Source organism: Sturnira hondurensis, unplaced genomic scaffold (assembly GCF_014824575.4).
Source record: "Sturnira hondurensis isolate 20B ecotype Veracruz unplaced genomic scaffold, ASM1482457v3 Scaffold0006413, whole genome shotgun sequence".
Taxonomy (NCBI): domain Eukaryota; kingdom Metazoa; phylum Chordata; class Mammalia; order Chiroptera; family Phyllostomidae; genus Sturnira; species Sturnira hondurensis.
Genome location: NW_028079044.1, coordinates 17,610,002 through 17,637,596, shown reverse-complemented (window position 1 = coordinate 17,637,596; position 27,595 = coordinate 17,610,002). Strand labels below are relative to the sequence as shown.

Genomic DNA, 27,595 nt, shown 5'->3' with positions numbered 1-27,595 from the left:
TTCCCTGACCAGGAATCAAACCCACAGCCTTTTGGTGTAGTGGTTGATGCTCCAATCAGCTGAGCCACCCAACCAGGGCATGGTTGACTTTTTTTAAAGACTCCCAGTTGGGGTGGTCAGCATGTAAGTCTTCTCAGAAAGAAGCTGAATCCTCAGGTCCTGAAAGCAAGATTTCTACACCTAAGAGAAAGGGAAGAGAGAAAGAGAAATAGAGAAGTAAAGAGGGAAAAAAGAAGAGAAGGAAAAAAAAGAAAAGCATGTAAAGAGAAGGAAAGTAGAAGAGAAGCAAGTGTTTGTTTTAAAATATTTTTCTGTATTTCAATTATGCAGTTATTATACCTTGACTTGATATACAAGCAAAGCAAGACAGTAACTTTATAATTACAACAGAAGAATACTGGCTCATTCTGATCTATAATGAGAGATTACTACCTATTAAACACAAGCTTTAACTGTGCATTCTAGGGATGAGATGAAAAATACATCTTACATCATCTTTTAGACAGGCAGACAGAGACTTCGCCTGACCAATCTAAAGTTTATCTGATAATTAAAATAATAAGGCGGTTGTTCTTGGCCCCCTGTATATTAATGTTTTAAACAGCAATTAAGCTATATATTTACCAGTTATATTTAAGGCATCATTTTACGTAACCTCTTACACATTCTTCCATATTTTAGAGGTTAAATTACATAACAAAAACATAACCAGAGAGTTTGTTACTTATGTCAATACAATCAATTCATTTCCACCTTGTAACTTAGATCTAAAGTACTGGTCTCAAATTCAAGTCAAAAGTGAATTCAGTACACTGAACCTCATTTCCACATTAGTGTGGTACATTTATGGCAAGTGGGGACAATAGGAAATTCAAGGAGTTCTGTATTGGAATGAAGGTCAGTTACTATACAAACCACTCAAGAAAAACTTCACACTGGGGGTCATGTTCCTTTACTTTAAATTTAAGAAAAAGTCATTTCCCAAGGAAATAATAATGAAGCCACAGGCTCTCTCCCACAAGACTCTGAGACGAAGCCAATTTTGTGAAGGCTGGCCTGCCAGCACTATTTTCCTTCGCTATTCCAGGTCCCTCTCTCCTCATCTTCCCCTGCAGCCGAGCCGGGACCACTCACTCACGCATCAGAGCACATGCCCCAGTACGAACTCCGTGCGTGGGCCTGCAGTAGTGGCAGGCATGGGATAGTGTGACATTTATTTTGCAACCAGGAGAGGGTGTTGAAGAACTCACACTCTCTTCTGAACACAGGTAAATATTTATCTTAAGAATTCAAGGCAAAGGAAAGAGATCATTCTAATTATCACATATTTTCAACCTTCATTATCATTTTCAAGATTTTTACAGTATAAAGCATTTGTTTTGTTGCTCATTCTACCAAATTGATCTGTTCGCTTCTTTAATAAGGCTCGAAATATAACAAAATCAAATGGGCCTTAATTTAATTTATATCTAACATGTAATTCCAATCCCATCTTGTTACATCTATGAATCTGAAGATTGAAGACACCTCAATTACCACCCCTTTTCTGGTTTTCATAAAACAGAAAAGAAAATAATGCCACAGATAAATATCAATAGTCCTTTAAATAAGGGCAACTCTTCCTTTGTACACTGAGAGAATTTTCCCCAATTCATATCCAGTTCACCATACAAACATATAAATACATTCTACACCTGATGACTTATATTTATTTTCTATTTTTATTCAGTAGATTTTATCCAAATTATTCATGCAAAGCTATGTATAGTTAAGCTATAATAGTTAAGTAGTTCTACAGAACTTATTATGGGAAACAACAGTTTCCTCCTCTCCTCTTTCCCCCCAAATCCTGCTCCCCAAAGGTAACCACCCTATTGAAGCTTAACTCTTTATCTCTATATAGCATATTTATGCATGTTACTGCCTGGGGGTTTTTTAGGTTTTTTGAGTGTGGTAAATATACATAAGATAAAATTTTCCATTTTAATCATTTTTAAGTGTACAGTTCTGTGGCATCAGACATATTCACATTGTTATACAATGTTATCACCATCCATCTTAACCAGAGACACTGAAATTAAGAACTGAAAGTAACCAGAGGGGAGGTGATAGGGGATAACTGGGGGGAAAGAGGGAAGGGTTGTCAAAGAAGATGCATAAAGGACACATGGACAAAACCAAAGGGGGCTAGGATTGAGGGTGGGAGGTGGGGATGGCTGGGGGTGGGGGAATATAGACAACTGTACTTGAACAACAATAAAAAACAATTTAAAAAAGAAATGAAAACAAACAAAAAGAATCTCTTCATCTTCCCCAACTGAAACCCTGTACTCATTAAACACTGACTTATCATCCCATCTATTCCCAGCCCCTAGAAAGCATGATTCCACTTCCTGTCTTTATGAATTTGACTATTTCAGGAATCTCACATAAGTAGAATCACACAATATTTACCCTTTTGTGCCTGGCTTATTTCACTTAGCACAATGTCCACAAGGGACATCCATGTTGTAGCACGTGTCAAAATCCCCATCTGTTTTAAGGCTGAATAATTATTCTGTTGAATTTGTATACCAGATTTTGTTTATCCATTCATCTGTCAATGAACACTTGAGTTACTTCTGTCTTTTGACAAGTGTGTTTTTTTTAAGTTTTAAGCTTGATCTACTGACAACGTGGAAGATGAGGATTTAGGTCTCTTTCACGTACATAGTACACCAGTACCACACATCTGCCCAGTGTCCATTAACCTATCTCTCAAACATGAGGACAGGCATGCTCTTCCCACCCCACCACCATGCTTCCTCACCCTGACCTCTGCTACCCTCAAGCACTCCCACACCTTTCTTCACTCTCAGGCATGCATCTCCTAAACTCGAAGGATCCCCATGAGACTTGCAACCAGGGGAGCAATGTGCAGCAGCAGCTCATCCTGAGCTGACCCCTTGGAACCTGTCTCCAAGGCCCCTCTTTCTCTGACTTTTCAGTGAGCTAAAAGCAACTCCACCTTAGCTCACTTTTATCACCGTGACTTTTTCTTCTCAGTGAGTCCACACAGCCCCGCCAAGTGTCCCACTTTCCTATAATGTTTCAAGAGAACCACAGCAGCCCACCTAGGCTCTCTCCTGCTGCTGCTTCTGATCCAAGCCCTTCCTTGTTTCACTATCCCAAATTTTAATCAATGTACTCTCAAAATTTAAAAAGGAAAAAGAAAAATCAATGGATTAATTTGACAATTGTTTTAGCATTTAATTATCATAACTATATAAGTGCAACTCATAGTTAATCAAGTCATGTAAGATACTATGATCATTGTTCCTTATACGACTTTTGTTTTGAGCTAATGATTTTCTTATTCATGTTTGCTTAGTTTTTTATGTATTGTATTTTCTTCCCAAGCTCTCCCAACAATCTGAATTTCCTCTCAATGTGCATAAATATATCCAGTATTCTATCACTATCATCTTCCTAGGACGACCTTACAATTTCTAAATTGCCCCAGGCTCCGCTGCTTGCACTTTCTGGCCTGCTACTCCACTGTCAACCACCTCCCTTAACCGTCAGCCTAGAAACTCTATTTGCCTGTCCCCTCTATTACATTACCTGCATCCTAAGTATATCAGATCCTTTTTGGTTGTTACTCATGGGAAGCAAATTTTTCAGGCCTTTCATTACTGAAAAAATCTTCATTTATTCTACCCTCATACTTGCTTGGTATTGTGGTTAATATGGAAATGTGGATGTGCAATAACTATTCTCCCTCAGAACTTTGAAAACACTGCTCCATTTTAGTAGAGTTTACAGTATAGCTTCCAGTTTTGTCTAAAATAATTTTGACACCAAATCATTTGTATGTGACCTGTTTTTTCTCTCTAGAGGCATTCAGAATTTTATCTTTATCCTCTGGCTTCTAAGATTTCAGAACATTCCTTAATGTAAGTCTATTTCCATCCAGTGCCCAAGAAAAGGGATAGAAATAGACTTACATTTCAATGTGTTAGTTCATGTCTTAGAATTTGGGGACATTTTCCCACATTATTTCTATGACTGAATTCCTTCTGTTCACTTTCTTTGCTTTCTTTTTCTAGAATACCTAGTATCAAATGCTGGAATTTCCTAAATGACTCCTTAATATTCTTATACATTTTCAATTTTCTATATTCCTTTTTCTGTTTACTTTTTACTCTTCTCTCTGATTTTTTTATTGTATTTTCCAAACCCTCCTTTAAATGGTTTCTACTATCATATTTTTAATTTCTCGACATTGTTTTTGTTCTCTGATTTTCTCCTTTTCCATAGCATTCTGATCTTTTTTGCATGTAATTTATTTTATCTTTCCAATGCTATTATTAGCAACAGTTTGTTTTGGTTTGCCTTTTTGGTTTTCCTCTTCTTGTAAAGTCTCTATGTTTTTGTTCTGGCCTTTAACTATCATGTTAGAGGCGTTTCTTAAATGTCTGGCAACCCTTAGCTATCTGGTCATATTCTAAACTGGAAAATTAAAAAGGTAGACTTCAAAGGTATCTGACTTGTCCATTTTGTTGGGGACTACCCAGTGGACATATTGTTGGAACTTTTCTCTTTGGCTGATCGTATTATTCAGAGTATATTCCAATCTCACACCTGAAGGATTTAAGCCTGGCTATCAGAGTTCAGGGAACCAAACCAGAAAAGAGAGCTGTGAGATTAAGGACAAATCTCAATATTTAGTATGTAGAGTTTCACTGTTTTCAATTTAGTAACCCAACCCTCAATTTGCATCTCTTCTCCTCTAGTCTTCTGCTAGAATTGGGACAGGACAGTGGACGGGTGGGGAATAGCTGGGCAAGACATCAGCTATCTAACAGCTTTTGAAATAGACATTCAACCAGTCCTTCTATTTGGGCACTGATCTTACCCCTCCTTCTTCAGGGGAACCTGATGCTATCCATTTCTAAGAGATAGGGGTTCTGCAAACACTGAAAACTGGGCTGTCATCCACTTTTTCTACTCGTTTATGACCGAGTTTTGTTTTGTGGTAATTGCTAGAACAATTACCACACTTCTTTGAACTTTACATCTTCTAGAAAATGTTGCTATCATCTACTCTCCTGCATTCTTCATGTTTGGGAGCACATGCTATTTTAAAAAACTCCCTAAGATGTTGTTTCTATCAGTTTAGAGAGGCAGAAGACATAAACACATGCATTTGATCAACCATCTTTAACAAGAAGGCAATCTGATAACTCCTCAGCCCCTCCACAGCACACTCAGGGGGGGTCAAAATCCTTTCAAAGAGCAATCTTAGATATTGTCACATACTTTGAGAATGTAATTGGTAACTAAGAGCACATAGTTTAGAACATTTAAAAAAAAGGTGTTTTTTCCTGAAAAATATTAAGGTGTAGATACATCAAATTTAATTAAATACACACAGAATATAGACAACAACTGATTTACTAGCTACCTATGATCACCAAACAAGGGCTGAGGATACAAAGATAAGGCCCTACCTCCTTACGGAGACCACAGACTGGTTGGGAAGACAGATACGCAAAGCAACAATCATGTTTATGGCGTTCTCCCACCGCTAGAGCGGCCCTCTGCCTTCCCCAGTCTCATAGCTCAGCAATAAGCTGATTCAACAAAACTGAGTTAGCTCATGTGAAGAATTCCAGGTCTCTTCAGCTGATATAACAGGGAATATGAATATATATGAGAATTCCCCTAGCCAAGTCATTTCTAGGACCAGCAGTGATGCAGTTATTACTCATTGACTAGATGTTCTCACCCCTTCTCCTTATTTCCCTGTGAACGATAGAAGAGCAGGCAGGGCCCCTCTCCTGAGGGATGTCCCACTAGTTGTACAACACAGCTGAACCCATCACATCCCCCCACAGACTGACAGGAAGATGGTGTTCCCAAGCACTGTGCTGACCTCTCTGCCAAGAAGGTTTACTTGAGGGAGAGTTGACACCTATTTGGTGTGGTGCTAATTTGTGTGCCCATGCCTCTTGCATGACATTCCCTTTATCACTTATTAAATTCATACATAAAAGGTCAATATTTGTACCCATATTCTGCGCTACTCATCAGTTTAGTCTTGCAATACTATATTGCTTTAAATTATTATTATTTAGTATAAGCCAAGGCCCAGTAAAAGGCAAATTCTCAAAAACTTTTAACCTTAAAATAAAGGAAACATATCTTTGTCTATATGTATTTGTAAGAGACGGTAAAAATATCATAATAACTACTCTTCCTCTCAATTTTCTATGAAACGGTCTACTTCGGATGAGCCCACCACAAAGCCATGTTCACAAACTATACTGAAAGTCATATAACAATTTTATCTGCAAGTTTGATAAAAGAAAAACTAAGCTGATATAATATGGTTTCCTATACACAAATATACACACATCATATAGTTTCCTTTTACCAAGAACAGAAAGCCTCAAAACCAAACTGTAATACCATCCTCAAAACAGCTCAAGGGAATAAATTATCTTTCTTCTCTTATCCAACTAAATACCAGTAAAGGGATATTGATTTTTAAATTTAATGATTATGTTACATGTGTATATGTGTGCTTTTTAACTGAAATCATGTTTAAAATATTTTGGAAGTATATATAAAGCAAATAATTTTTAAGACAAGGAGAAAAAATGCTTAAAAATTAGATCTAACTCAAGGCTGATAATGCCACAGGAAATTGAATTCTGTTATTTCAGAACAAAATATATATATAATATACATTCAATACATCGACTTTAACCTCTTTATTTTCTTCTTCTCTACATTCTCAGGATAGCCCTTTTTAAAAAAAATTTAACCTTTATAATATGCCTGAGACTTAGGTAAGTATTTGATTTCCCTAAATGTTTTTACATCTTTAAAAGAATTAAAAATTCCAACTTTACAGAGTTGTTGTAAAGGCTAAATGTGAGTCAACTATAATTTAAAGTCAAAATTTTTTAAAAGACTTGCTGCAATGTTTAGTAACTTGCTAATTGTCATACAGCTAGCAAATGGCAAATCTTGGAGTATAATCCCAACTTCAAAGTCTATTTTGTTAACTATCATATGACTTAACAGGTAACTAAAATTGTACTACCTATCATAAGCTATTCTACTTGCCACCTACTTTGAGAATCCCTATTATAAAACAGCTCTCTCATAGTCCCCCCGATCTTACTCCCACCATAACAGCAAAGAGCAAGGAACAAGAAATAAACATCAAAATCAAGAAGAAGAGAGAATATAAAGTTAATCCAAGAACACCAGACCAACTGACCACCAGCTCCTTTCACCCTAAAGGCCATATCTGTGGAAAGGCCTAACACCCAGCACAGTAAAGGTCTCAGCAACAATACTGCTTGTCCTCGGCAGTCATCACATGGCCTGTGTGAACTCAGCTGGTAGTGCTGTGCCAAATCTAAGTCAAAAGATAGTCCACACAATAAATAAAAGAGCATATTTTGCTGTGGTCAACACTCAACAAATAAAGTGTAAGGTGGAAAGAACTGTGGTAACAACTAATCTCACCCAAGGGTATGTTTCTTTAAAACCAGACACTAAAGGAAGAACGCCTGGAAGCCTTCAATTTCTTTTATGGGCAACCAGTTCCTTTCCTAAGCATCAGTTATATAACCCATATAATTTGGCAAACCCAGGTTAGAATTTTAAAAGTAAATAAATCCTTCCCTTCATTAAAGGGCCTCACACAGAAATCAGCCTAGTCAAGAATGTTTACATTATAAATGTTATTTAGCCCCACAGAGCCTAAGGCAAGCTCATCAAAATAAGAAATACAGAACTTCCCTCCTGTACAAATCAATTCCATAAGTGAATTACAAAAATCAATTTCAAAAGAAACTGGAAAACAGACAATTAACAAAAAACTTCTTTAGACATTTTTTTATGAACTCACTTCAAGGTAAAATTATAACTCCAAAATTGAATATGCACATTATTTTGGAAGCACCCTGGAAAAAGATCAACATCGAAAACAAGATAGAACAAAAAGAAAGGGTTTTTCTACATGCTTTAAAGATGGCTCTGTTTCCACAGCAGAACCCACAGGCAGTCCATGAAATGCTTCCAATCCAATACTATGTTTACTTTTATATATACATATATATACACATGCACATATACATATACACATATATACACACACATATCTCAGAACATGGTAATTTTTTAAAAATTAAAAACACAACTGCTTAACCTAAAGTTTAATTGGTAATTAGGAATAGAACGGTTTTAAAATTTCTCCTCAGATTTTGCTAATTGAACTTTTTTCTTTTTTATCATTTTTAATATACTTTATTGATTATGCTATTACAGGTGTCCCATTTTGCCCCCTTTACACCCCTCCGCCCTGTATACCCCTCCCACCCGCATTCCCCCTTAGTTCATGTCCAAGGGTCGTACATATACTGTATTTTTAGGACTATAAGATACACCAGACCATAAGATGCACCTAGGTTTTAGAGGAAAAGAGGAAAAAAATTTTGAAGGAAAAAATGAGGTAAAATATTTAATAACCTGTAACCCGGCTCCACCACTGCCCACACCCCCACAGCAAGCCAGGTAAGCTACATTCAGACTATAAGATGCACCCCCCTTTTCCTCCCAGATTTGGGGGGTGCATCTTATAGTCTGAAAAATAAAGTTCTTCAGCTCCTACATTTCCTATACTATTCTAAACCTTCTCCTGTCTATTTTCTACCTACCATTTATGCTACTTATTCTCTGTACCTTTTCCCCCTCTCTCCTCCTCCCACTCTTCCACTGATAACCCACCATGTGATCTCCATTTCTGTGATTCTGTTCCTGTTCTAGTTCTTTGCTTAGTTTGTTTTCGTTTTTGTTTTTAGCTTCAGTTGTTAATAGCTGTGAGTTAGTTGTCATTTTACTGTTCATAGTTTTGATCTTCTTTTTCTTAGATAAGTCCCTTTAACATTTCATATAATAAAGGCTTGGTGATGATGAACTCCTTGAACTTGACCTTATCTGAGAAGCACTTTATCTGCCCTTCCATTCTAAATAAAAGCTTTGCTGGATAGAGCAATCTTGGATGTAGGTCCTTGCCTTTCATGACTTGGAATACTTCTTTCCAGCCCCTTCCTGCCTGCAAGGTTTCTTTTGAGAAATCAGCTGCTAGTCTTATGGGAACTCCTTTGTAAGTAACTGTTTCCTTTTCTCTTGCTGCTTTTAAGATTCTCTCCCTATCTTTTTTTAAATCTTTTTTTAGAGGGGAAGGGAAGGAGAGAGGGAGAGAAATATCAATGTATGGTTGCCTCTTGTGTATCCCCTGCCAGGAACTGGCCTGCAACCTAGCCATGTGCCCTGACTGGGAATCAAACTGTAACCATTTGGTTCGCAGGCCCGCACTCACTCCACTGAGCTACACCAGCCAGGGCTCTCCCTATCTTTAATCTTGGGAAATGTAATTATGATGTGCCTTGGTGTGTTCCTCCTTGGATGCAACTTCTTTGGGACTCTTCATGCTTCCTGGACTCCCTGAAAGTCTATTCCCTTTGCCAGATTGGGAAAGTTCTCCATTATTTTTTCAAGTAAGTTTTCCATTTCTTGGTCTGCCTCTTCTCCTTCTAGTACCCCTATGATTCATATGTTGGAGTGTTTAAAGATGTCCCGGAGGTTCCTAAGCCTCTACTCATTTTCTTGAATTCTTGTTTCTTCATTCTGTTCTGGTTGAATGTTTCTTTCTTCCTTCTGCTCCAAACCCTTGATTTGAGTCTTGGTTTCCTTCCCATCACTGTTGGTTCCCTGTAGATTTTTCTTTATTTCACATATTGCAACCTTCATTGCTGCCTGGGTCTTTTTTATGCTATTGAGGTACCAAGTGAGTTCCTAGAACATTCTGATTACCAGTATTTTGAACTGTGCATCTGATAGGTTGGCTATCTATTAGTCACTTAGTTGTATTTTTTCTGGAGCTTTGATCTGTTCTTTCATTTGGGCCATCTTGTTCTTGTTAATCTTGTTATTGTTGTCACTTTGGTGCACCTGTTATGTAGTAAAGGGCAGAGCCTTAGGTGTTCACCAGGGTGGGGCAACCCACATTGATGCGTTGGGATGCTGTACATGGGGAGGGGTCTAAGAAGGAACAGTGCTGCTTGTTATGGCCTCTGTAAGTTTTCAGTCACTTTTCCCACTACTCACAAGCAAATTGGGCCCTTCTGGTGCTGATTCTCAGTGGGTGGGCTTGTGTATGTTCTAGGACCCTGTGGGTCTCTCCAACAAACTCTCCTGTCAGGCGGGGTGTTTCTCCTGCTGCCGCCTCAACCACCACAGGTGTTTTCAGTCAAAGGCTTTGAGGCTTTATTTACCGGCACTAGAACCCTGGGTTGCATGGTCTGTCTGGCTCCCCAGTTGTTCCTCCTGGTTTACCTGCACGTGAATGTGGGGCCGCCCAGTCCTCCAGCTGCTGCCTTGCTGTGAGTCCTCCCTGCCCACCTGCCCATCTCCACCCCTCCTACAGGTCTGGGTGAGTGTTTCTTCTTTAACTCCCTGGTTGTTGGACTTCCATACAGTTCAATTTTCTGTGAGTTCTGGTTGTTTTTTTGTTTTTAAATTTATTGTTATCCTTCTTTTGGTTATGTAAGGAGGCACAGTGTGTCTACCTATACCTCCATCTTGACTCTGGCTGAACTTCTAACCTACTTATCATAACTGCACATTTTCTTACTTTCCTGCAGCTTTCCAGGTACACTGAAAGACAGGTGGAAGTCTCAGAGACTTCTCCCTAGATACATTTTAAAGCAGACTATACCATTGTTTCCTAGATCCAAAGGCTAAATCATAGTGTCAGCCAGGGCTGCAGTCTCATCTGGAGCTCAGGGTCCTCTTCCAAGTTAATTCATGTTATTGGCAGAATTCATTTCCTTGTGGGTGTAGAACTCAGGTCACCATTTTCTTGCTGGCTATCAGCCAGGGACAGCTCCTAGCAACTAAACGCTGCCTACGTTTCCCTGCCACATGGCCCTCCCTAAAGCCGGCAGTCTGTTTCTTCAAAACCAACAGTGGAGCATCTGCACCCACTTTGTATCTAACTTCCATATCTGACCTGCAAGCACTCTTTTAAAGAAGCTCACATGATTAGATCAGGCCACGCACTCGAGGGGAGGGCTTTATGGGACGTGCACACCAGGGACCCTAGGCACCACCCTAGAACTCTGCCTACCGCACGCAGTCAAAGAGCTTCCTACTGAAACAGTTGTATCCAGAGACAAGGTAACACTTTAAATACAGATGAGTGAATAAACTACATGTCCTCCGGATGGTTCGCAAAAAGTATTTTCTACATTGTTCTTTTTCATAAAATTGGACAACAGTTTGAAATTATAATCTGAGATAAAAGAAGCCTAATTTGCTCATTAAGGCTCAATTATTGTGGAGCTGTTCTAGTTTGTTTCAGCTGGTATATCACAATGAAAAGCCAATTTATTAACTGCCTCTATCATTTCACTGTACCAAGGACAAAGCCTACCCCATGGGTCACTGTAGCAACCCAGGGTACAGTGAATGGAAGAAAGACAAGGGAGATGTCCACCAACAAATAAGCATATTCACATATATAATTTCTAGAACTGCCCAGACCAACTATCAATATAAATAAAACTTTCATATGTTTTCTCATATGATTCTAAAGAAGGCTTTTTTTTAAGGGACAAGAACAAATGCTTTAAGGCCAAAACTGTGGTTGCCGAACTAGAAATAATAAGAACAAAATCCTGAACAACAGCGCTGACAATGCTAAAAACTGAATTAGTGAATTTGAAGGCAAACATTCGGGGAGAAAAGTCAGAGAGAGAAATTTTTGAAGAAAACAAGCAAGAGAAATGGAAGACATGGGTTTTTTTTTCTAGGCTATATAAGAGCATCTTGTAGAGACTAGCTAGCTATTCCCAAACCCATCTCGTCCTCCTCTTGGTCAGAGAGATAGACTCTATTTCCAAGTCTCACTTGCAGAGTGTAAGCTATGGCCAGTGTAATGTGGGCAGAAGTGATATGTATCACTTACAAGCCTGGTCTATCACAAACCTCCCAACGTTATTTCTTATTCTCTTTTCCCTACTGCCGTAACCTTGGAAACCGCAGGTTGAAGTGGTAAAGCCACACGTCGGAAGAGTCCTGGATCCCCAGTGACCACCCCTTGGAGAAGAGCCTCCCTACCAGAACACCCATTTTGAACTTTATATGAGCTACAAATAAAACTATTTGAGATTTTGGAGCTTAGCTATAACAGCAGGCAGCATTATTAAGGAAAATAGAAACTGGCATTGGAAGAACAGTGTTGCCATAACAAAAATAAAAATAAAAACACTTAAATGGCATTAGTTTAAAGATCAGGCAGCCAGCAGCAAGAACATGTATTTCACAAGCTGAAAACCTGGAGAGCCCAGTGATCGTATGACAAAACAAGTGAGAAAACGGACACCTGTGACAAAGGAAAAGGCCCCACACATGCCTACCATAGCTCTACAAGTGAATGGACAGTCACAGTGTATGTAGGCATTTACTTTCTGCTTTTAGCAAGGTATTACATAAAAGAGGTAAACATAGAAATTGGTGATTTGCAGACTGAGCTTATAAGAAGTACAGAATATAAATATAATATAATATAATATAATATAATATAAATAGAAGTACAGAAACTCAGGCCCCAGAGGGTTATAAATAAAGCAAAAAAACATACAGATCCTAAACAGTAAGAGACAAGAGAGATAAACGTTTGAAGAAGAAAGTTCCAGGAAGATTTCTAATTGAACCAAGTGACTCAATCCTGAAGCAAAGATGAGACTCAGGTATGGTCTTCCCACACATCATTTCATATAGCCTCAAAACAGAGCCATTCAAGAAGGTGGCATGAGGCAAGGGCTATGCTACCCTACCTCCACTACCTACCCAAACAAGGGAAAAGAAAAAAATTGCATTTAGAAAAGAATGCTGGGTATGATGTCCACATAGAACCTGATGGAAAGAAATAGATCAAAGGCCTACTAAGTTTTGAGGTAACTATGATGCCAAAGCCCCATATATTTGGACTAAACAAATCTTTATTCACAGCCTTAAAACAACTTTTAGGCCCCAAAACTTGAAGGAGCAGAAAGCAGGTAGAAGAAAGAAGGCAGGCAGGAAAAAAAGAAGGGAGTAAGGGAAGGGGGGAAAACGGGAGAGAGGAAATATAAATGTAAATGTACAGAGAGAGAGAAAGAGAGGAATCTTCTAAGAAAGGTATATTCCCCAGCATCAACTTCAGAAGTGCATGTAGAAAAATAGATAAAGAAAAACCCGGTGCAGTCAGGGACCCAAGAGAACAATGGGCAAGGAGTCACTGTCTAAGCGAGAAGTCCCCCACCACCAAGGCAGAAGGACTTCCCAGTGCAGCCTGAAGAGATTAAATGATTTGCTATGAGGCAAAAAATACTGTGTGTCTCCCATTATTCCCTTTTCCACATGGGAGTTTTTGTTGTATTCCATTCTTGCTCCTTCCTTGTACATTGGGGGTGGGAGGGGACACAAGTCCAGATAACTTGACATCCTAGTTCCTGGTCGCCAGCCCTTAAAGGGACATACATGGATCTACAGAGAATGTTGAGCTTCTCTGGAAGACACCAGACTGTGAGATGAATGTCAGTGACTGTAGGGGATGTTGGGTTGCCTCTCTTAGGGAAAGGGCAAGTGCGTTCTATGGACGAGAAGAGGGAAGAGACGGTTGGTAACCAGAAGGGTGGACAGTGCCAGAGACTAGCTACTATCCACCAATCCTGTGTCCTTCTCCTCTTAGACACAGTGAGACAACCTTTGCCAGCCTACCTTGCAGGTCAATAAGGCCATGTAATTAAGTTCTGGCCAGTGAAATATGAATAGGAGCGATAATGTGCTGCATCTATGCCTAGCCCTTAAAATCCCTCTCAAATGCAACACTCCTTGATCTTTCCACTTCTGGAGTAATCTTCAAAGCCATATTAACAATGGCACAGAAAACATAATGGAAAGAGCCCCCCTAAATCACCATTGTGAAGAAAACCATCAGAAACACCATTTTGAAGTTGACATAGGTGAAAAATAAACAATTTCCTCTCCTTTTCCAACATCCATGAATTCAGGCAAAAAATGTATTGAACACTATCTACGAGTACATGGTAGTTTCTCTCCCGCCTACTTTTCTTACCTTTTAGGTGCTATAGAAGATTTTTAAATGTATAAAGTATCTTTATTCAAGGATCTTAGATACACTATAGCATAAGATAATATATATGCAAAAAAGCTATAGTGAAATGAAATTTTTGAAGGGCTATCAGTTCATTAAAAGCCCTGACTTCACAAAAGGTTTCTTCAACATTTTTTATAATTTAATTTAATTTTATTTATTTATTTTTTAAAGATTTTACGTGTTTATTTACCTTTAGAGAGAGGGGAAGGGAGGGAGAAAGAGAGGAAGAAAAACATCCATGTGTGATTGCCTGTTGCACGCTGTCCATTGGGGACCTGGCCCACAACCCAGGCATGTGCCCGACTGGGAATCTAACTGGCAGCCCTTTGGTTCACAGGCTGGCACTCAATACACTGAGCCACACCAGCCAGGGCTCTTCATCATTTCTCTATATGATAAAAATATACCTAATAACTAATAATTTAGACAGAATGCCATAATAGACAAATTCACCTCAAACTAACCTGAATTTTACTATAGAATCTGACCTTTACAAGTTGTCTGAACTTGAGCAAGTCACTTTTCTGCCCTGGAGCTTAATTTCTGCAAATAAATAAGGTACCAAATAACCTTATATTAAATGAAATAATGGTCTTTGCCAAATCCTCCCTTTTATCAAAAAGGAAATAAAGTTAATTTCTCAAGCAGATGAAAAGGAACTTTTAAAAAGGAAGCTTCCACAGAGGCTTTGTACTATACTGTCCTGTATTTTGAAGGTTTAGGAAACATTAGTCAACTGTAATAACGACTTATCTTACAAGATACCTTCATTATCATACTCAAAACAATACCCGTCAGAGCAAAGGTATATTTTCGATGGTTCATTTTGTTTCTTCACCACACACACAAAAAGACATAGTATCATAGTTGCTACCAGGTTTATCATCAACTAGTTTTAAACTTTCCAGTTTGTAATGTACAACACTGACAAAATTTAAAAGAAAGAGGAAAAGAATAATCCGCCTCCCCTTAGGAAAGGGATTCTCAATAGGCAAATCTCGTTGGCAGACTCGGACATCTGAAAGAGGATTGATTACCAAGACCAGCTGAGACTGAACATATGATCTAAATAGGACCTATTCCCTCCTTCCTCACAGAAAAAAACTACAAATGACTTATTCAAGAACACAGTTATATAATTTTAAAAAATGCTTTCCATAATAAATGAACCCTCTACTTACTGTCGCAGGTTACATCATAAGGTATACTGAGAGATTTTAATAAAATAAATGTGACTCAATTTCAAAAGTGCAAGCAACACTGCAAATCATCCCTGCTCTTTAATTCATAATGACAAAAGAAATCCCGATATCCCTTTTGGCTTTGGTAACTTAAAGATAAAGTAATTAAAGAAAAAAATCTAAATATCTCTAACACATTTATTAATTTGTAAGCTATCAATAAATCCCTCTCTATGATCATAATTCACAGCATTTCCCAGCGGGTCTTTCTCATTGACACCTAATCATATCAGAAATGACAATTACAGAAATATTCAAATCTATAACATGACAGCTCGTCTCCACAGTAAATGATCAACCACAGGTACCTGCAGCACAATTTAGGTCATTAACTAGGAGAAAACTTTTAAAAATCAGGGGCTTCAAAGCCAAGGAAAGTATCAGAAAATAAAAATAAAAAAAATAAACCACTCTTCAAAGCCCCAATGTAAACTACCACAACTGAATTGATTGGTATGATTATTTACTGAAAATGCACACAGCAAAAGAATATATATCATAGTAAGTGATTCATTTCTCTGTTAAGAAAATAAAACACACTTTAAATCATGTGTTACCATAGAGATGAAGGACTTCCCTAAAATGACAAGAAACAATTGAGACACTTAGCAAAAGAATTTAGCGAAATACTTTCATAGTCATTGGCCAAGCTATCATAAACCCAAGACCTACTTGCTTCATGGCGGTCTCTCCAATCTTGTCTGAATGCTTGCGGATACTTTCCAGAAAGTCTTTGAGATCAGACATAGAGACATCCTTAATTTCTTCTCGGAGCTTGGGGATGTTATCCACCATCACCTTGCAGAATCGATAGTGGCTCACTTGAGGCAGATAGGTGTGCTCTAGATGCTCCAGAGTTTTCAGTGCAGGATAATGCCTAGAAAGAGAATTTTATCAGCTTTAGCTCAGTGCAGTCTGTTTTAGGATCACAGATACACTCCTCAGGAAAAATTTCTAGCCTGAATTAGTTTTCACTGCACATTAACATAAATCTAGTATTAAGTTTTAATAAAAATATCAATGGAAAACCTCAAATTATTAACAATTCATATATGCATTAAAAGACAAGTGAATTATAATAAAAATGTTTTTTTCTCTTCTTTTAATTCCATTAAAGGTGAGATTTTTTTAAAGTAATGATTATAACACTCACTGATTCTCTCCAAAATCAACCACTATCTGGAAAAAAATCCAGCCATAGTTAATATAACAAGAACAGTTTCAGTGACATTGATGTAACCTGGCAGCCGAGGAGAGTGGACTGGAATGTGCGTGGCACCCTGTGACTTCTGGTTTTTCCCAAAGCTAAAATCACCTTTGAAAGAGATGAGATTTCAGACCATCAGTGAGATTCAGAAAAATATGACAGGGCAGCTGACAGCGAATGGGAGAAGTGTGTGAGGTCCCAAGGTGCCTACTTTGAAAGGGACTGAGGCATCACTGTCATATGTACAATGTTTCTTATATCTTGTATCTTCTTCAATAAATGTCTCTGTTTTTTCATGTTACATGGCTGAAAACCATCTGGACAAACCTCAAATACATATATTATATATGACAAAAGAGTACAAAAGAAGAAGAAAGAAATGGAGCTAAGCTGAAGAAAAACTACTACTATATGATACCAAAATTATATCAACAATGACCTAAAGTAAACTGTAATAAGTTAAGATAGAGATTATAATACACAGAGCAGCCTCTAAGAAGATAATTCAAGATATAATCATTAAAAAATTTAACAGAGGTATTTGAAAATAGTATGCTAAATATTATCTAATGATTATTTAGCACACTGATAAAAGTGATAAAAGTGACTAGGTAAAAACAAATGAGTTGTGCATAAAAAGAACATAATAAGAATAAAAAGGAAACAACCTGGTAAAGATTATTTGCAACATATACACTTGAAGGTTTAAAAGAAAACAATAAACAAAGAAAAGCCTTAAAGGAATTAAAAAAAAATAAACAAGGCTAACATATGAGAAAAGAAGTTGAACTGATATGTGAAGAAATCCAAATAAAAAACATCATTTTGTCACTCAAACTGGCAAAAATTTCTTAAAAGATTTTGGGTATTATTTTCCAGAGTTTTAATGAATGATAATTCACAACCTGCTAGTAAACAAATTTGTATTAGTGATATCAAGTTTTCAATGAAGAATTTTACCAAAAAAAGTATTCTAAACAGTTGTATTTCCAAAAAAAAAAAAAAAACTAGGTGTAAAAAAACATGTATAAACTTCTTGAATTACACTTATGTGTATTAAAAAAACTAATCTAGATGTCTAATAACAAGCAATTAAACACATTATGATATATCCATGTAGGAAAAAGCTAATAAAATAACAAAATCTTTATAATATCGTTGTATAAAATTATTTCAAAACTAGAACTTACGAGTATAATCATAACATTTTTCATAATTATAAATATGCAACATGGACAACAGTGTGGTGATTGTGCAGGGAGCGGAGTATAAAGGGACTGAACGCTAATGGGGAAAAATACAATAAAAAAATTTTTTAAATAACTAAATCTACTTTAAGAACGTTAACTATTCCATACATGTCATCTTAGTGGCTAGTTCAGGAATTCGGGTTGATCTGCTATTACGGTAGTTTTCTTTGTCAACAAAGTAAAACAAATTTTTTAAAAATTATTTGTAAATAATAAAAATTGATTTCTGTAAAAAAATATGTATACATGTATAGATTATAAATATACATGCATCACTAAAAATACCCATACATAAGTACATAGAAAAATGACTAGACAAATATATACAAAAATGTTCACCATGATTTTTTTTTCTTTGGAAAGCAACATATGCTTGATAATTTTCTTCATGTTTTTAATTTCCTAATTTCCAATTATATATTTAGTATAGGAAAAACTCAGTTTAAAATCTATAAATAAAGGATTATAGCCCTTTTGTAGATTTTATGAGTGAATTACCCAGTAGATACTTTATCTCTTCTTGCTCAAATGCACTTAGTACCACCAACACTAAAGACTTGAGATTGGCTTTTCTTTATTTTTTGTTGTTGTTTTTCCCTCATGTGTTCCAAAAATCAAAATGTTAGTCCAAATACATGGAGAAAATAAAGGTTTTTTTCTTCTAAATTTAGAAATAAAAACACAAATATAATTTAATCTGAAATTGTTGCTTTCATTAAAATTTTACAGACTCAAAAACAGTGCAATTCACGTGGTTTAGTGTAAACAGAATGGTGTTTATAGTACAAATAGGTATGAAAAGTTATGTGCAATAAAAAGAAATTTGTCTGAAGAGAAACTTTAGAATGGACAGAAAGCCAGAAATTAAGCCAAAAAGATAAACACACTCTGGGGTTTAGTTATATTTTGGAACACTGTTTATAGAACGAGAAAAATCTAACAATGCTGCCTGCAGACACAAGGCACATTCGCTGATGAGACACATGGCTGCCTGCCGAAAACATCTGGTCTGTCAAGTAATGCCACATTTTTCAAGGCTAATTAGTATAAAACCCCGTGATTCCGGGAAACAAAGAATGTCACCTTATTTCCCTATTGTCTTCTCTACTATATTCATGTTCCCACTATACCAGATCAAAAAGATTATTCAAATTTCTGGTGTATTTCAAATATCCATGACCAGTTAAAGAATGATAGGCAATTAAACACCTGTACAGCAGACACCAAAGAAAAAAATTATATTGCTAACAGTCATGGAAATCTAAAACAAGAGTTTGACATTATTTTTGACAACCTCTAAACATTGTTAAAACTGAATCAAAAACCAAATTCTAAGTTTTATTTGAATGTGTGCTAGCTGCCTCCCTCTTCCCATAATGCAGGCCCCCCTAACAGTGATGTGGCAGAGAAAAAAATAAAGGAAAAGTAGAAATTTTTTTAAAAGGTGGTGAAAAAAGGTCTAAAAAAATCCTACAAACTGGATAACTAAGGTCAAAATAATTTAGACATGGCTGAATGCTGTCATGAGAAGAGGAAATGTTGATTCTGGGTAAATTAAATGTTGGTAGTTTCTTCCCATGGTATGGAACTCTTTCACAAAAATGGTTTTTAAAATTCTAATAAGTGATTTTTTAAAGCAGATCACAAGCCTCCATGAGAATTTTTTTAAAGATTTTTTTTATTTCTTTATCTTTAGAGGGGAAGGGAAGGAGAGAAAGAGAGAAATATCAATGTATGATTGCCTCTTTTGAGTCCCCTGCTGGGAACTGACCTGCAACCCAGGCATGTGCCCTGACTGGGAATCGAACCGCGATCGTGTGGTTGGCAGGCTCACACTCAGTCCACTGACCTACACCAGCCCGGGCTAGAATTTTTTTAATTCAGAGTATGATAAGAATATGAAATTGCATAGCTCAGTGGATTGAGCGTGGGCCTACGAACCAAAGGATCACAGTTCGATTCCCAATCAGGGCACATGCCTGGGTTGCCGGCTGGTTCCCAGCTGGAGACACATGAGAGGCAACCATACATTGGTATTTCTCTCTCTCTCTCCTTCCCTTCCCCTCTAAAGATAAATAAATAAAATATTTTTAAAAAAGAATATGAAATAAAACTTTCATCACAAAAAATATTAGTGCCTTTCCTAATCAAAGGGCATCATTAACAAATATTTAACCTCTTCTATGAGCTAAAGATAAAAAGATGGTCAGATATCCTTCCTTAAGGAACATAAAACCTAGTAGTATAATCGGTAATTACAGTTTTAAAAAATAACTAGGCTTCCAGCCATGAAAGAGTAACAAGGAACAGACATGAACTCCCACTTTTAAAAAGTAGAATATGGGCTAAAATATATAAAACAATTGTTTTCAGATAGTAGACATCAGGTAACACGGAACTGTAATCTCTGAAATAAGAGAAACAAATAAGGTGAGTTTAATAATCATCTGAGTTATCTCCCAGAAGATGATTTCCAGATCCTGGACAGACTCAGGGAAAAACCAAACAGAGCCCAGCACCTTAGCAGCATCAGAGTCAAATACAGGAGTTGGGGAAAGCTGACAGACCTTGAGGCTCTGCAACAGGATTAAAAAAAAATGAAGTTCCACACGGACAGGCAAAAAGAAAGAAGAAAAAGAGGGGAAGGGAGGGAGAAAAATGAGGAAAAGACAGACAGATACCAGGGATTGTAAGATAAACACTTCTAGGGGCCCGGAAAAGACAGAGACATATTCAAAGGACCGAACTGAAGAGTCCTTGGGGGATTCCTGAATAATTCAGCAAAGATGAACACGACTCTGAAATACCCAAAATGAAGATGGGCCTTAAAAAGCTTAAACCAAAGCTTTAAAATGGGGTTTAAACAAACCTGCAAACAACTAACCTATTTGCCAAAACAAAGGCCAAAACTCTCTAAGAAAAATAAAAGCCCCCCCCAAATCCAGACACTCATCAACATAAATTAATGTCCATTACTAAATCAAAAATTACTAGACATAAGAACAAAAAAAAACTGACCTATAACTAAAGAAAACAAAGCAGTCTGTGAAGAGATACAAAATGTCAAAAGTGTCAAAACTAGCAAAGAACATGAAAACTGATAGTAGAGCTCTAAACATGTACTTAAAGACAAAAAAATAAGAGAAATTAGACATAAAAAAACAAATGTGAAGAATATATTTTCTGAAATGAAAATTTCACTGGATGGGATTCAAAGAAGATTAGACAATGCAAAAGAGAGAGATCAAAATACTTGAACAGAGCAATAAAATCCATACCATGTAAAAGCACAGAGCAAAAAAGGACTGGGGAAAAAAGAGAATAGATCCTCTATTCCAACATAGATGTAACTTAAGTCCCAGTATGAAGATGGCAAAAGGAGGGAAAAAATGTTAGAAAAAGTATTATCTGAACATTTTCTGGGTTTTATGAAAATTATATTCACAAATCCAAGAATTTGAACCAACCACAAGCAGAATAAATACGCACATGCACACACATGTATTTACACCAAAGTGCATCAAAAATCAAACAGCTGAGAACAAATGAAAAAGACCAAAGTTCTAAAAGAGCTGGAGAAATGACACCCTAAACACAGACGGGCAAAGGTAAGACTGTTAACATGCCTCTCCTCAGAAACTACATGAGCCAAAAGACAAAGAAATTACATTTGAAGAACTAATTAATCTACAAACAATCTACAATCTAGTTTCAAAAATGAACAATGAGATACTGTTTCATACCAACAAGATGGCCATAATCAAAAGACAGACAAAATAATAAGTATTGACAAGGATATGCAGAAATTGACATCTTCATTGCTGCTGGCGGGAAGGTGAAAGCACAGCTGCTTTGGAAAGCAATCTGGCACTTCCTCAAATGGTTAAACATGGAGTTAAAACATGATCCAGAAAGACAAATACCACATAATTTCATTCATATGTGGAATCTAATGAACAAACTGAACTAACGAGCAAAATAGAGATGGACTCATAAACAGAGAGAAGGATGACAGCTACAGGGGATGGGAGGGTTTAAGGGGCAGAGGGGGTCAAGCAAAAAGATAAAAGGACTCACGGACATGAACAACAGTGTGGCAAATGCCAGGGGAAAGGGGGTACAATGGAGCTAACTGGCAATGGAAAAAATACAATAAAGTTAAACAAAAAACATGATCTAGCAATTCTATTCCTAGCTATATATCCAAGAGAAATAAAAACATTATCTCTACACAAAAAAACCTGTAAACAAAAATTCATAGCAACATTATTCATAAAAGCCCCCAAAATGAAAAGAACCCAAATATTCATCAACTGATAAATAGATAAATAAAAAGTGATAGATCCTTATAATAGAATATTATTCAGAAATAAAAAGAAATGAAGAACAGGTATACAGTACAAATGAATGAACCTTGAAAACATTATGTTAAATGAAAGAAGCCAATCACAAAGAACCACATACTGTATTATTCCATGTATACGAAATCCCAGAATAGGCAAATCTATACAAAAAATCAATTAGTGGTTCCTGGTAGCTGCTAAGGGAAGGTGAAGACCAGAAGAGGATTGCATAATGACAGCGAAGAAGCTCCAAGTTTCTTTTGCAAAGAGTGAAAGCTTTCTAAAGCTGATGGTGGTGACAGCTGCACAACTCAGTGACTACACTAAAAGCCACTGAACTGTGCACTTTAAATAGATGAATTAAACAGTATGTAAAATACATCTCAATAAAGCTGTTAAAAAATATTGCACGCAAAAAAAGTTTAAAGACACAATATAAAGATTAAACAAAAAGAAAGCAGCAATGGCTATATTAACACCAAACAATAATGATTTCAGAAAAAGGAATATTGACAGGGACACAGGGGGACCTTCCATAATAATAAATGGGTTATTTCATCAGGAAGACATAACAATGTTGAATGGGTGTGCACCCAACGAGAGCTTTAATACACACATAGAAAGAACTCAAAGAACAGAAACACACATGCAAATCCACAATCATAACAGGCAATTTCAAACTCCTCTGTCAGTAACTGACAAATACAAAATTATTAGGCTGTAGAAAACCTGAATGACACTACCAAACAAATGTACCTAATGACAGTCAAGAAAGGCTCTACTCAACAACAGAATATACATCATTTTGAAGTTTACATGGAATTTTCACCAAAATAAGACTACATTATGGGTGTAAAACAAGTAAGTCTCAACAAATACAAGACACTGAAATCTTACATTTTACATCTGTGAACACAATGAACTATTTATAATTACAAATAAATTTGGAAAATCCCCCAATATTTGGACATTAACCATTTCATTTCTAAATAATTAGCAAATTGAACTTTAAAAATCATAAGAGAAATTAGAAAAATATTTGAAAAAATCATAAAACATGCAATATTCAGCCAAAACACTGCTTAGAGAGAAATGTAGATTTAAACAGCAACAATAGAAAAGAAAAAACAAAAATCAATACTCTAGGCCTCCACCTTACAGAGCTGGAAAAAGAGCAAATTAAACCCCAAGTACACTGGAGTAAGGAAATACTAAAGATAATAGCAGAGATCAATAAAATAGACAATAGGAAAAAACTCAATTAAAACCTAAAAGTGCTTTGTGAAAAAATTAATAAAAGTGATATACCTCTAGTTAGAACAATCAGAAAGAGAGAAGCAGAGACAGAAACAAAGACTAAAAACAGATGGGTCTAGATTCACTGCGATGATCACTTCATAAGTTATATAAATGTCTAATCACTTTGTTAGACCCCTGAAACTAATGTAATATTGCATGTCAACTGTAACCGAAAAAGTGATTTTTTAAAAAAACAAAGACAGAGAACATAAATTATCAACATAAGCAACGAAACAGAAAGTGTCACCATAGATCTTATACACAGGGACTATCACAGGCAATTCTTACTAATAAGTTCAACATCTTGGATGACATGGATACACTCTTGAAATATATAAGTAAACATAATTTACTCAAGAAACAAAAATGAAAAAGTCTGTTACTGATTTCTAAATTAAATTTGCAATTGAAAACCTTCTTACCAAAAACAAACAAATCTCATTGTCCAAGTGCCCTCACTGGTGGATTCTACCAAATATTTAAGGGAGGCAATGACAACACTGTGCAAATTCTTCCAGGAAATCAAAGGACTACTTCCCAACTCATTCTATAAGGCAAACATTAATCTGATATCAAAATCAAACAAAGACAATACAAAAAAGTTGATAAATATTCCTCAAGAATATAAAGGCAAAACTCCTCAATAAAATTTTAGCAAATCAAATACCACATCACAAATCATGAGCAGGCGAGATTTATTCCACAAATGCAAGCTTGGTTGAAAATTCAGTAATTAATGAATATAATTCATCATACAAACTAAAACATATATATGATCATCTCAACTGACAGAGAAAAAGTATTTGACAAAAACAATTTTCATTCCTAATAGAAACATTCAACAACCAAAAACAGCAGGGAACTTCCTCAATCATATAAATGGCATGTACAAAGAAAAAAATTAAACCTACCATCTTACTTAATAGTGACAAGCTTTCCCCTCTAAGATCAGGATCAGGGCAAAGATAGCCTTGCTTCTAGTCAACACAGTACTACAGATGCTAGGCAGTTCAATTAGAAAAGAAAACAAACAAAAACAAAACCACCCCAAGTGAAATGAAAGAAATACAACTGTTTTTATTTACAAAACAAGATGAGCATTTACATAGAAAATCCAATGGAATATACCAAAAAAAACTTATAAAATTAATAAGTGACTTGAGTAAGGTTTCAGAATACAAGATAAATATAGAAAATAACAGTATACTAGTAATAAGTGACTAAAAATTGAAATTTTTAAATCTATACCATTTAAAATAAGCATCAGAAAATATGAAATATTTAGAAATAAAATAATAAAAGATATATAAGGCTTATTCACTGAAAACATTGCTGAAAAAAATTAAAGGAGACCTAAACAAATGAGTGTATCCACATGGGTTGGTGGGGAGGAAGATGGACCTGCATGACGTACCTAGCTCAAGTGACCTAGTGAGGTAAGGAGAGTGCCTGTATGAAAGCAGTCTGCTATGGAGGATCAGAGCCCAACAGGATGAGGAGGGCATTCAGGCAGGGCAGGAGCACGGCACAGGGTATTAAAGCCCCAGGGGAGTACGGAGGATACCACCTGGGGTGGGACTCGGTGTGTGGTGTTGGCGCTCCAGCAGGGTCAAGAGTTGCAGTGACAGCAATAAGGTAATCAGTTTCACAAGGGGAACTGATCAAATAAATAAATATACTAAAACTAGTGAGAGCCAGCTTACTCAATAGCAATGAGCACACCAAGCACATAGACCTTGGCTTCTAAATAATATTCTTTACCCCTCCCCCAAAAAGCATGGTTTCTTAGAAAAATGGCTGATTCCAGGGCTGCAGCAGACAAAGTATAAAACAAACCTGAGAAGTATCTCCTTTTGCTGGTAATAAAGTACTCGAAGAGTTAAGGGGGCATGTTAAAAGGACACAAAAGCCAGATTAAAGGGCTCCACTGGTGTCATTCAGGATAATTTGAGCAACAAAATAAATAAAACTAACAAATTATGATCCATCAAATAAAGTTAAAAAACATGAATCCACGCTGACATAAAAATAAATCAAAAGTTTGATGAAAAATGATGAATTTACACAACAATACCTCCCCACAAAATTTTTCATTACAAAGGGAAAAAAGAGTAACTTTACAATGGAAAAGTCTGGCAGATACCATCTTAATAAAGTAATCGAAGTGGGCATTTTCAGTGACAGGACAAATCAATTTTGTCGGCCACTTCATAGAATGCAATGAGAACACAGTACCACTTTTGTTATACCCCAGCCAAAAAGATATAACATGAATCTAATTATGAGGAAATACTGACAAACCCAAATTAAGAAGCATTCTACATAATAAATGGCCTATAATCTGCAAAAGTGACAGGGAGTCCTGGCTGGTGTAGCTCAGTGGATTGAGCACGGGCCTGTGAAACAAAGGGTTGCTGGTTCAATTCCCAGTCAGGGCACATGCCTGGGTTGCAGGCCAGGTCCCCAGCAGCGGACACATGAGAGGCAACCACACACTGATTTTTCTCTCCCACTCTTTCTCCTTCCCTTCCCTTCTCTCTAAAAATGAATAAATAAAATATATTTTTTTAAAGTGACAGGGAAAAAGGCAAGGAAAGACTGAGGATAGTTCCAGGTTGAGGAAGACTAAAGAGATATGAGCACTAAACGTAGTTCACAATTTAAACTGGATTCTTTTGCCATAAAGAACATGATTGAGACAACTGGCAAAGTATGAATCAGGTATGAGGATTAGATGCTACTAAATCTATCAGTGTTGATGTCTATCTTCTGTTGTGTGTGGCCGCATAGGAGAGTATCTTTATCGGCAGAAAATCACACTAAAGTATTTGGGGATGATGGAGCATCAGGTTAGAAACTTACTTTCTACTGGCTCAAGAAAAAGACAAAAGTTATTAATACTGAGCTTAAGAATATTTACAAATAAAATTTTAAAGACCACAGACTAAATGTGAATGTTACAAAATTTACAGTTACTATACACTAACTGTACAAAGCTAATGCATAAGCCATGCATTGAAGAGAATATTGGAGGTTATAATAGGAAAAGGTATCCACTGATACCTTATGAATTCTTATAAATGAGGAATAAAAAAAAGATGACCTAAGAGAAAAATACAGGGTGGGGTAAAAGTAGATTTATAGTTGTTCACATGAAAAATAATACAATAATTATTCATAATAATACAAGAATAAATTCAGTGTCTCATGTACTCACACTGGTAACCTACTTTTGTTCCACCTTGTATATGAAAGAAAATCCAAATGTCCAAAACACAATTTCACTAGTAATCAAAGAAAGGCAACTCTGGAACAGTTATCATGTCACAATCATCAAATTTGCAAAAGCTAAAAACTTTGATCACAGATACTAATGAAGTTACTAAGAGGTGTAGTAATAGGATGTCCCACAAATGCAGGTGGAAGTCTAAAACCGGTAAACCACTTCAGAGCGCAATATCTAGTTAAGATCAAAGACATTTATATTCTTTCTTTGATCCAACTGATCTTCTAGGTACACCCATAAATCCTAGACCAGCAGAACTGGCATTATCTCACAGCTTGGCACAAATGAAGACTCTTGGGAATTGCCCCTGACTTACAGAATCAGAATCTACATTTAACAAATCTCCATGTGATCTGTAAACATAGCAACATTTGAAGAGCACTGTGTTCGAGAAACCTTGATGTATGCCCAAAGAGACATCAACAAGGATATTTACTACCCCATTCTCTGTATAACAAACAACTGGAAACATATCAAATGTCTCTCATAGGATCAGTCAGGTAAGTTACCCTGTAGTAACAACAATCCAAAAATCTCCGTAGCTTTAAAACAAAGATTCATAATTTGCCCGTTATATATCCATTAATAGGTTGGCAGGGAAGCTCTGTTCATTACAAATACTCAGGAATTCAATCACCATCTTGAAAGGTCGTTTGTCATGACCAAGGGAAAACAGAACTCCAGCAGGACTTGCACTGGAAATTAACAGCTAAACCCCAAAGTAACACTTACCACTTCTGCT

At 36.5% G+C, this 27,595-nt stretch overlaps 1 protein-coding gene across 5 annotated transcripts in view; it reads right to left on the bottom strand.

Moving 5' to 3' along the window:
* The window catches only part of EXOC6B (exocyst complex component 6B), a 584,426-nt gene that overhangs the window by 472,753 nt on the left and 84,078 nt on the right, over positions 1–27,595 (bottom strand). For all 5 annotated transcript variants that reach the window (XM_037048101.1, XM_037048102.1, XM_037048103.1 and 2 more), the window contains one exon: positions 16,141–16,345. In XM_037048101.1, the coding sequence (XP_036903996.1) occupies positions 16,141–16,345 (205 nt within the window). The remainder of the gene's footprint in view (positions 1–16,140; positions 16,346–27,595) is intronic.